The sequence below is a fragment of the Artemia franciscana genome, chromosome 12, assembly GCF_032884065.1.
Source record: "Artemia franciscana chromosome 12, ASM3288406v1, whole genome shotgun sequence".
Taxonomy (NCBI): Eukaryota; Metazoa; Arthropoda; class Branchiopoda; order Anostraca; family Artemiidae; genus Artemia; species Artemia franciscana.
Window position 1 is genome coordinate 41,081,528 of NC_088874.1, and position 12,659 is coordinate 41,094,186.

General features: G+C 32.8%; 1 protein-coding gene across 12 annotated transcripts in view; it reads left to right on the top strand.

Annotated features, from left to right (window-relative positions):
• LOC136034132 (RIMS-binding protein 2-like) overlaps positions 1 to 12,659 on the top strand; it is a 317,880-nt gene that overhangs the window by 236,272 nt on the left and 68,949 nt on the right. For all 12 annotated transcript variants that reach the window (XM_065715293.1, XM_065715294.1, XM_065715292.1 and 9 more), the window contains 3 exons: positions 2,437 to 2,569; positions 6,354 to 6,497; positions 8,968 to 9,147. In XM_065715293.1, coding sequence (XP_065571365.1) covers positions 2,437 to 2,569; positions 6,354 to 6,497; positions 8,968 to 9,147 — 457 coding nt within the window. The remainder of the gene's footprint in view (positions 1 to 2,436; positions 2,570 to 6,353; positions 6,498 to 8,967; positions 9,148 to 12,659) is intronic.

Here is a 12,659-nt window from a genome sequence, read left to right on the forward strand (position 1 = left end):
AGATACTAGTAACTTAGATGAATTCTACTCTCAGTTACAGGAGCAAATAAACAGGGTCCCAGGTAAACGTATGGTGTTTTTATTAGGAGATTTTATCACACAGGTCGGTAGAAATAGGAATAGATGGTGTCCTAGCCTTGGTAAATTTGTTGTAAGAAAAGAAAACAAACATGGCTACAAGCTGTTGGAAATTTGTATGTTTAACAATCTAGTTGTAACCATTGCAGTGTATGGTCATAAAATGGCCCCTAAGTTAACATGGTAATAATGTAATGTAAAACAGAACACCTTATTGATTTGTTATGGCCCGTAGGATTTTTTTTAATAAATCTTATCGATCTTATCTTATTGATTATGTTATTGTAAACCGAAGACTGGCAGGATCAGTACAAGATACTAGGGTATATAGGAGTGCTTTTATTAATGTTAAAAGTAAAGGTCACCATCTAGTAATGTCTAGGGTAATTTAAATCTGAAATTTCGGAAGGGTAGTTATGATGTTTGTAGACTCCAGGACGAGAATTTGGGAGAAAATCTCTAGGAAAAGTTGAATGCTAAACTGGAGAGTTTAAAATTTGACAATCTGGAAGATGGATGTAATAATTTTAGGAAAACAATTTGTGAAGTTTCTGATGGTGTCTTAGGGAAGAAAGTTAGGACCACAGCTAGGAATATTAGTGAAAAGGCTTTATGTCTATAGAGAGGAGAAGGGGCTTGTACAATAACCTGAGTGATAAATCATATGAAAACTAAAGGAATGTAAAGGAAGTGGAGAAAACATTAAAATATAAACTAAGGAGGTGTGAAGTGAAGGCCATGGATAAAACTGCCGAGGATCTGATGGCAGAATAGTAAAATATTATACTGACGTGTTAATAAATTGAAAAGAAGTAGTCAATTTCGACTCGTCCCAGTTAAAGATAGGAGTGGGGCATAATTAGTGATCAGGAAAGAATTAAAGATATACGGCCAGAACGTTTGTAGCATGGCTAAACTGAGATAGAGTTACAGGAAAAGATATAGAGAAAAATGAAAAGGTTTGTGATACCTTTGATACGAAGGAAGATTTGTTTCGTGAGAAAGAATTAGCGACAGTACTAAAAGGTTTAAAATAATAAGGTTCCTGGTGCTGATAATGTGGTAAACGAGTTTATTAAATATGGCTGCTTTGAAGTTAGAAACAAATTACTGAAGATCATGAATATTATTTTTGAAAAAGGGGAAGTACCAAGCAATTTTAGGAAAACCTTAATTATACCACGGCTCTGAAGCATGGGCACTTCTGAAAGCGGGACGAAGATTTTCTATATGTTTTACGGAGATATTGCCTACGGATTTTTCTCGTTACCCGGCGTAGTGACCATATTTCAAACAGTAGGTTGTACGAAAAGTGTGGTTCAATCCCGCTTTCTAAGGCTATAGTGAGAGAAAGGTTGAGATGGCTAGGGCACGTTCTGCAGATGTAGGATTAAAGATTGCCAATTGTCCTTTTCAGCCAACCGTCTAGGGGTAAATGGAAAGTAGGTCGTCCGCGGTTGGGGTGGAAGGATTTCATAAAATATTTTTAGGAAATGGAACATCCTGGGAGGATGTAAAGAGGAAGGCTTGGAATAGATTGGGATGGAGGAAGAGCGTGGGTAGCTATGTTGGCCTCAGGTAGCTTCGTGCTGCCTTGAGTTGTTTAGTAGTTAAATTCTATTTAATATTATTTGATAGAGAAAATTACTTCTAATCATTTAATGCTCTCTCCAATTTTCGCATGCTAATTTTTTCCCTTTCTTAAAAATTTTGTCATTCGTGCCCTTTTTCACTCAGATAGAATAATCTCAGCACTCACTATATTCGTAAGTAGTTTAAAATGTGGTTTCTTGATAGTCCTTTATGAATAAAATTCGGAAAATTTGAAAAAAAAGAGGGAAAAATAAAACTTGTATGGATGATGAAACAAAAAAGGACTTCCTCTCTAAAAGAAATAAAGAATGAAGCAAAAACTTAAACAAAGAAAAGTTGTTTTGAGCATAAATTTTTGTCTTATCCTCCTCAACCCAACAGTCTTTACATCACAGCCTATATAGACACCAGTTGCGCGGAGCCCTAGAAGGATTTCAACACGCATAGGCGTTAACTTCCTTTGTTCTCACAGCCAATCAGCGCGGGAAGATCTTGGCTCTATTAACCTCCGATGCTCCCACAGCCAATCAGCACGGAAAGATCTTTGCTTTACCGTCGATGTTGCGACGATAGCTATGTGTTGCTTTTGAAAAATGGTGGCGCAACTGGTGTCTGTATAGGCTGTGCTCTACATTCAATCTTAACTAAAGCATTATTGTACCACGGTACTACAGTTTTTTATATTATAATGTTATATTTCATTGTATTTAATGTTTATTAATTTTGTGCAGATTTACTTGACACTATTATTCTCACTATTTATAGGTAAATCAAATATCAGCAACTTCGGCCTCTATAATTTGGCTTCCGAGTAATTCCAACTATCAACACACGGTGTGTGTAAACAACGTGGAAGTGCGAACTGTCAAGCCTGGTGTTTATCGACATACAATATCTGGTTAGTCATTGTTTTGTGCAAAAAACTTATGATTTTATCGTGATATTCTGAACACAAGTGCCTTACCATCAACATTAATGATAGTCAATTAGAGAGCTTAAAGAATTTATTAATTTATGAATCAATTAATAATTAACTTAAAAGCTACTTAAGATTTATGTTCTCTTTGAAAATGTTTGAAATACTTCCATTTTGCAGTCCTTTATAGTCCTGTTTATGTAATAAGTCATTTATGTTTGCAGTCGTTAATGTTTGAACATAAAATGTCAATCTTATTATTGTTGTTCGATAGATGAGAATCAACTTCATCTTTTAAGGAAAACACGTTTTTGAGATTTGCTTTGCTATTATTTTAAGATTAAAAATATGTTAAAATTCTTTTTTTATTTTAATTTACTTATTTCTTAAGCAAGCTCAGATCTAAGAAAAAGTCTAAGTAACAGCATAATTCCGAGTCGGTGAATGGGTAGATGTAAAACTCTACCCTTCTACCCAGATGAGAATCCGAACATGTAAGTTACTTGTCCTCTTGGTGTAAGTTACCGAGCATTCAGCAATTTATGAATAAGGAACATGACTATCATATGGTGGTTGACTCACTTGAATCAAACTTAGGATAAATCCTCGTACTCTTTTGCTGTCAAATTGACCTAGTTGAGTTCGTTTTAAATGATCTAGGATACAAACCGAAAATTACTTAGTATACTTTGCATTAACGTGATACGGATGTCGAACCACAGACTTGATATCCTTATTCAGTTTATATAAACATGCTGAGTTATTTTGTGAACTGAGATACATTAATGAAATACTGAAATAATCCGAATTATTATAAGTGAATTTATTACAATCATTGTAAGTGAAATAATCATTAATTATTGTACCTCTTACTTACCTTTTCCAAGTACTATCTTATTGGGTCCCTACCTATCACTAGCACGCTAAATTTCTGACAGATCTTATGGTACCAGGTGGTAGTTCATTAACTACCTTTTTGAGGTAGTTATACATGGGAAGGCGATAATTCTTATGTAACAATTGTAACTCTCCAAAATATTCAATATACATATTCTACAAAGGTATGTGCTTGTTAAATTTTTAAAAGTAATCAGTCAATCTAAGAACAGCGCAAGTGTAAGTCAATCTAAATTATTCATCTAAAACCAAAATTATGCTTTTAATTGTCGGTAGCTGTTAATTATTATTTATATTATTGAAAACATTATTATATTATTGCTTATTATCATATTACTTTATTTTGTCACTATAACTAAAATGGGGTTCATGTATTTGGCTGCAAAACGTGGGCGTTTCAAAAAACTTTTCTACGGGAATTGCCCGAAGATAATTGAAACTACCCGTCTGACTGAAAGGTTAGCTACCCGTTCGACTACTTTACTATGTCATTATATTATATTGCTTATTATTATGTATATTATTTTACTTACACTACTAATAATATTATTATATTATTAATTATTATTATTTTATTTTACGATACCACTACAACTAGAACGCGGTTCCTGAATTTAGCTGCAAGACATGGGCGTTTCAAAAAACTTTTCCAGAGGAATTTCCCAAAGATAATTCAAGCTATAGTTTGGTCCCACTTTCTAGGGCTATGAAGCAGTAAAGGCTAGGATGAATATAGCATGGTGATCATCTGGGGCCAAACGAAAAGAAGATTATTACCGAATTGAGTCGGAAGATCTCAAAAGGAAGGACTTAACAAAAATAGAAATTTTAGCTAGAAGTGGTAAAAAAATGAAGCTTGGAATAAATTTGGGTGGAGGAGGAGCGTACGCAGTTTTGTGGGCGACAGGTGGTGGGTTGCTGTTGTGAATTGGTTGCATCAGAACAGAAAACTGAAATACTCTAAGTAGATATTAATTACCGTTAATAGAAGATATTACATGCCGTTCATCTCAAATGAATACAGATTGATTGAAACAAATCTCACCCGTGTCAATCGGATATAATCAGTATAAATTATAAAAAAAAAATACTAAATATCAGATAATGAGCTTTCATGACAGAGCGTGAGCTCTTTATGCAGTCTTGTTTATTGTTTTGTTTCTTTGTCCTTTTTGAGGTCCCCACCTTTGCACTACTTACCCGGTGTTACTTTTTTTTTTTTTATTTCCGTTTTTTCTTCTAGCCTTTAATATTCTAGTTTTGCCTCTGTTTTTATTTGTTCATTTACCTTTGTCAAGTTGATGAGTTCAATCCGTTTATTTTTATTACCCCTAACAATTACGAACTCTGATCTATATTGGGTGTATTATCATTTTGTCTTCTTTATTGTTTTGTTTCTTTACCCTTTTTGAGGTCACCTCCTTTGCACTTCTTGCCCGGTGCTACTTTTTCTCTTTTTTATTTCTGTTTTTTCATCTAGCCTTTCATATTTTAGTTTTGTGTCTGTTTTTATTTGTTCATTTGCTTTTGTCAACATGATGAGTTCAATCTGTTTTTGTTTACTACCCCTAATAATTACGAACTCTGCTCTATATTGGGTATATTATCATTTTGTCTTCTTTATTGTTTTGTTTTCTTTGCCCTTTCTGAGGTCACCTCCTTTGCACAACTTACCCGGTACTACTTTTCTCTTTTTATTTCCGTTTTTTCTTCTAGCCTTCATGTTCTAGTTTTGCGTCTGTTTTTATTTGTTCATGTACTTTTGTCATGTTGATGAGTTCAAACCGTTGATGTTTATCACCCCTAATAATTACAAACTCTGCTCTATATCGGGTGTATTATCATTTTGTCTTCTTTATTGTTTTGTTTCTATGCCCTTTTTGAGGTCACCTCCTTTGCACTACTTACCCGGTATTACTTTTCTTTTTTTATTTCCGTTTTTTCTTCTAGCCTTTCATATTCTAGTTTTGCGTCTGTTTTTATTTGTTCATTTACTTTTTCATGTTGATGAGTTCAAACCGTTTATGTTTATCACCCCTAATAATTACAAACTCTGCTCTATATCGGGTGTATTATCATTTTGTCTTCTTTATTGTTTTGTTTCTATGCCCTTTTTGAGGTCACCTCCTTTGCACTACTTACCCGGTATTACTTTTCTTTTTTTATTTCCGTTTTTTCTTCTAGCCTTTCATGTTCTAGTTTTGTGTCTGTTTTTATTTGTTCATTTACTTTTTCATGTTGATGAGTTTAAACCGTTTATTGTTATCACCCCTAATAATTACAAACTCTGCTCTATATTGGGTGTATTATCATTTTGTCTTCTTTATTGTTTTGTTTCTTTGCCCTTTTTGAGGTCACCTCCTTTGCACTACTTACCCGGTATTACTTTTCTTTTTTTATTTCCGTTTTTTCTTCTAGCCTTTCATGTTCTAGTTTTGCGTCTGTTTTTATTTGTTCATTTACTTTTTCATGTTGATGAGTTCAAACCGTTTATGTTTATCACCCCTAATAATTACAAACTCTGCTCTATATCGGGTGTATTATCATTTTGTCTTCTTTATTGTTTTGTTTCTATGCCCTTTTTGAGGTCACCTCCTTTGCACTACTTACCCGGTATTACTTTTCTTTTTTTATTTCCGTTTTTTCTTCTAGCCTTTCATATTCTAGTTTTGCGTCTGTTTTATTTGTTCATTTACTTTTTCATGTTGATGAGTTCAAACCGTTGATGTTTATCACCCCTAATAATTACGAACTCTGCTCTCTATTGGGTGTATTATCATTTTGTTGTCGTGTTGTATTGACTTGAGCCCATAAATTCATTCGTTCCAGTAATATAAGAGTAAATTGAGTCAACCTTTTTCAATTGCAGGTCTTGCTCCCAATACCCTTTACCGTGTGACAATAAAGACAAAAGCAATAAGGGCTCCATACTTCGATGAAAATCAGCAAGGTACACAGCAAAACGTGATCGAGAAATATTCGACAAGTGTAGAGTTTAGAACACTTTCTAAAGGTAGGAATCGTTCGATTATCTAGGTATAGACTCTTATAATCGATCCAAGAACCCCTCTCTTTAATTGGGAAGCAAAAACTAATCAATTAGAAAGCCATGCCCACTAACAAAATAAAGCCAAAAACCTACTACGGGATTCATTAAGGGATTGCTTCCTAAAGCGATACGACGTAGGAAACTCTAAACTAAGCAAGTATTTGAGAGGGTGTCCTTGGACTATTGCCTTTCCAACCACGCCCCCTCTAAAATCTTTGAAGACCAATATCTTCAAGTGAGATGATCTATAAAATTTAGAACTAAGTATATGTATGGAGGAAGGGGTATTTAATTCTTTGCTTCATCCCCCTCTGTTGAAAACACAAGATTATATTCATGATTTTCTTATTTTGTATAGATAGATAGATAGATAGATAGGTGTATTTCAAAAACCCGTGGGTCATATACACACAAAAATATAAATAAATAACAAACAAGCAAGGAAATTAACAACAGTACGAACACGCACAAAAAAACAGAATTCAACGCAAAAAGTATCTAATCTAACTACAAAAGAAATTAATCATATAAAACTTTTCTTCTTATTAAAGATTTATCTATATATACTCCCACTCGAAATATTGTGGTTGGGTTACTATTTTGTAGAATACCCGGAAGCACCAATTAATCCCATGCAAATAAATTTCCCGTAAATCCAAGAGCACCGTATCAGTGCGTATCAATCAATGCGTATATAACGCATTGATTTTTTGGATTTTCAAATTTCGTCCCCTTCTACCAAAAGTCCACCACTCTACCTCAATATGTGCCTGCACTGAGTATCAAATTAACAACTCGCCTAAAATGGCATGTTAAATTTTTTTAGGAGAGAATAAAAACGAACCTAGTGCTCAAATATATGGCCAATCAAGGCCTCCATAACGAGATTGCTCCATAACGGTGATAACGAGCTGCTCTTGAGTTTTTTATAATGAGTTTTACTTATTAATCAATTATGCAGACCAGTTTTGGTGAGTTTTAGCTAAAATGTTTCTTTATTTCTTCTTTTTCTATAGCATTGAGTGAATGGATTATTGTGCCTTGTGAAAGATAATAGGACACAAAAAAATACCAAGAATAGTAAACAGAACTTTAGTAAGATTTAAGAGCTATTCTTTGAATTTTAAAACACTGGCTTTATCTACACTGCCCCATTGCCTTGCAAGTCTTCAATTCAAACTTATTTTAATTTATTATGTTTGGGTCTCAAGTTCAAATCCGAAAATATAAGCAAAATAGGAAAACTGAATTATCATGAAATTGAAAATATATTTGTAAATTATTTCAAGGTTCTTTTTGACAAAATAGAGTTTTGTATCTTTGATCCAACATGTAAAGATAATTATAACCATGTATGTTTTATAGTTAGCTTTAATACTTTGAAAGGTAACTATAGATGGTGTTATATATTTTTTTCCTCGGAGACAAATTTTAATTTTCGCTTGGATCAGTCTCCCACACTCTTAAGCTTAGCTCCAAGAGGAGGCGAAACTTTTTTTTTCCGCTTGAAGGCCCGAAAATACTTGGATATAATCTTTTTTTCATGTGTACAGGGTCGAGACAAAGTCAGCATGTTAGTTCCGATGCGAATTAATTATGGGAATTCATATTTATCACGTCAATTCATATCTCTGATTCAAAAAGAAACGTCTCCCGAATGAAAATACCATTTTCATTGTAACTCATTTTCTTTAATTATTAGATTTTGTCCCGGAAATTTGTTAAATTTGTGAGCCATTTTTTGTCCAAATTTTTTAGCCATTCTAATTGTTTAATTACTTCAAAATTTCTTTTTTCTGAAATGTCGTTTTTTTTCGATTTTTCAGATACAATCCTGAAAAAGTATTTTTCGATGAAAATATACCCTCTAAATAAGGTTTTTTTTCAACTTTAGGGAGAGGGGTAAAAATACAAGTGGGCAGTAACTATAAAAAATCGGATATTTTAGGATCCCACTGCATACTACTATTACTACTAACAACACAGCTATGCAACCTATTCCTCCATTTCAGTCTCTTCAAAGCCTCTCTCTTTACACCCTCCCAAGATGCTCCCATTTTCTCAAATATTTCCTTGTGACATCCTCCCATCCGATTGGGGGACAACTTGCTTTATCGTTGGCCCTAGGTGGTTGCCGGCGAGGACAATTTTGGGCAACATTTCATCTCTCATTGGCCTAACTTAACCTAGCCACTGTATTCCCCATACATTTTATATGTTTCTCAGTTCATATATCTGTCACAATTTTCTTACACGCAAGTTCATTTAAAGTTATTCCTGATTATCCTATTGATATTTAAGTTGGACCCAGTACTCGAAAAAGAATATTTGTTGGTAATTCTGTGGATTGCAAATAATGACTAATGGTGATTTTATAATTCCATATATTCATAGCTCTTTCATGTATTGTTTTTTTGCATTTTTTCTCTTACAGTTCTTCCTGATCCTCCAGTTGATGTTCAAGTTGAACCTGGCCCACAAAATGGAACACTATTAGTGACGTGGCTACCTGTTACAATCAAAAGTACATCGGGGACGTCTAATGGTGTACCGGTTACTGGCTACGCTGTCTATGCAGATGGAAAAAAAGTTACAGATGTAGACAGTCCAACAGGTGAAATTTAATTTTGTTGTTGTTCTTTTCTGCGACAGTTTGGATCAATAATCATGATGCATTATAAATTCTATCCTATTTTTTTCGAATCGTTAAAATCTATTAGGTTAAATAATTATAGAATTATTAACTTTCAGACAATATCTTCTTTAATATTCAATCAAATAAAAAAAACAAGTTTTTTTTAACTGCAAGTAAGGAGCTACCTTAAAACTTAGAACGAACAGAAACTGTTTCGTAAATGGAAGGGGTTGTACCCTCCTCAGCGTCCCACTTTCTACGCTAAAGTTTTTGTTCGGAATTTTGTACGGATATTTGTACGGAATTCTTTAGTTAGTTCAAACTTTCGTATATATATATATATATATATATATATATATATATATATATATATATATATATATATATATATATATATATATATATATATATATATATATATATATATATATATATATATATATCACTCTTCATATGAAAGGGGCTGTTCCCTCATCAACGCCCCGCTCATTACGCTGAAGTTTTATACTGTTTTAAAAAATAGAGTTGAGAGAAAGAGTCAAACTTTAGCGTAATTAAATCAGCATAAAATCCGATTCTTTTGATGTATCTGTTAGTATCAAAATTCCGTTTTTTAGCTTTCGTTTACTAAATAGCCGGGTCTCTCCTTACTACAGTTCGCTACCACGAACCATTTGATCAAACTCTTATTACAAGCCAAAAAAGGGCGGGGAAATTATCAACAAATCTCTTGGTAATATAGGCCTTAATGTATATTATGGTGCCATATTTTTACCTCCAACTCTTTTAACAAATTAATTACTTTTTGATTTAACTATGTTTGAATGATTATTTAGTGACTTTATTTTTACTACGAAAGAAAATGAACTAGATGGCAATTCTGTTGAAGCTTTGGAGACATAATTTTGGCACGTGTGATTTCCCAGCTATTGAAATCCTCAAAAGGGATAAATTAACTTTCTGCTTTCAGAATTTGGCGTCTATTCGTCTTGAAAATTCTCAAGAGGAAGGGGGTTAGGTTTTAAAACTTGAAATTGTTTTTGAACTTTGACTCTTTCGTATTCAATAAATATACTTGAATATTCAAAGGTACATTTTACCATCTTGCCAAGGTCACATTTTTCCCTAGTCTGAATGTTGTTTCTGGCATTGCCAAAGAAAAAAAGGGTGCGTCATTTACCTGTGACGACAGTCTAAGTAATTTTAGCCGTAGAAGTACCATTGTTTTCTTTGTCATAAAACAGAATTAGCATTGGAAATTTTATCCAAGGTATAAATGTTTGTGTGTGTGTATTTGAAGAGAGAGAGAGAGGGGGGGGGGGAAAGAAAAAGGGCAATTCTAAACTGAATTCAAATTACAATCATAATTTCTTCTTTGCCCAAAGTTTTTACTTAACTGCTTTTGAAAAGCATTTTTCTTAGAGAAATTTGGGAGTTTTGACCCAAAAATTATTGATTGAATAATTATTGAATATATAATGTATATATACTACGAGATTCTGTATTGCAGTATGGGTGTTAAACTTAAATCCGTAATCAGATTTTCCTTTGTAACCTTGATTTTTGTTACATGACTTTTGAAAGTTTGGGGGTTTAATTCTTTGTATTTAAGATTAAATATTACTGAAAAATTCTAATTCTTTGTTTTTTCTTAAAACTTGAATGTTTTTGATAAAAATTAAATATTATTTACATCAGAAATTTTGTTTAATGTAGCTTGTATGCAAAATTTAAAAAAAAAATCTTATTTTTCGTTATTCCGATTATTTTTGTTATATGATTTTTGAAGTTATGAGTTAATTATGCGTGCTAAAGCCAAAATATTGCCTGATGGTTCTTGAAAAAACTCCGAAAATTACTCCAATGAGCCTGAAAATTACTTTTTTGTTTTGCGTCAAAGATTGTTTCAAAAAACCTTCTTTGGGCCATTACAAGATAATTTCTTAAAAATGTCTGGCTATGATAAATTTCAGCTTTATTTTTGAATTCTCCTAAGAAGATGATGCAGAATCACATATTTTAGCCTTTTTGCCCAAAAATGTTTTATCTTATTGTTGGCACTCTTGACCCTTTTTGAGTATATCAAATTGTTTCACTTTTGTGAAATTCAATTGTGAGCAAAAATGCCAAAAAATTAGCGTATCTACACAGTGATTTACTAATCTTTCAAATCTTAAGATCTAAATTGATAGTTTAAACATTTAAATTCACCATTTTCGGTTAAATACACAAAATCCATTATGAAACAGAATAGAATACTACTAACCATCTTGTTGCATCGTCCCTATCAACTCAATTTGTGTTCTTATTTTTAATTGGTAAGAGAACGATAAGAAAACCTGAGCCATGTAAATAACAAATGAAAAAAAAGAAAGTTTAAGCGATACAAATAATGTTGAAATCCTCAATGACTCTGATGTACCAAGTCCTTCAACTTTAATTGTGCAGTCTTCTACTGAAAGAAAGGAAAAAAAAAAAATCATTATTAGAATCTACTGCTTTCTCAAATTGGTAAAGTTTTGCATTGAAGATGGATCGACTGCATACTCAAGCCAAATCAGCCATATAAAAGAGCAGTAAATACGTTATTTTCTCCTCTTGTAGAGCTCACTTAAAAAGGTTAGATTTTGTTGTTGTTTTTTTTCCTCTTTCTTACATTTTTTTTTTGAGAACTAAGGACGACTCGGCGGAGGTCCTTGTCGACATTTTTGCTTGATTTTCATCTTCGTATTTTGCTACTGACTGACAAAATTCTTGTTTTTTCACCCATTTAATTTTTCTTTCTTTATTTATTATTTCCTTTCTTGTTTTCATACTAAAAGAGCAGTAAACAATTAAAAATGCTAACAGACAAGAAAGCTTCGTGGGAGCCACTGCTACCTCTCATCGGTTGTAACTACAATAAAACAGATTATAAATAAGACGTTCTTTTGCAGATCAATAAAAAAACAAATTTTTCAACTGAAAGTAAAGACCAGCATTAAAAATTAAAATGAACAGAAACTATTACGTATAGGAAGGGTATTGCCCCCTCCTCAACACGTCATTCGTTACGCTAAAGTTTTTAGTACTTCTAAAAAAGCTTCCTATTGTTCTAATTAAACGACCCTTGTGTTTCAGGAGTTGTTCTTAAATTAAAACTCTACCGTAAAGAGTCAGGTGTTGAGGCGGGGGCAATCCTCTTAATATACGTAAATATTTCTCTTCACTTTGATTTTAACGTTGCTCCTTACTTTCAGTTGAAAAAACTTGTTTTTTTGAATTTAATGTATGATGGTTTTTAAGTAATTCTGGTAAATGTGGCCCACCTTCATGGAGAAATCCCCCTACCCACGGAAAAATCCTCTGGACATTTCAATCTTGTTGAAAATTTACCCTGCACAATTACCCTTAACAACTCCACGCGTAAAATTGAGACGGAAAAGAGAAAGTAAGACATTTAAAAAGAATTTTGTATAGGAATTCTGGTAAATTCCTCCCAGTGTATAATA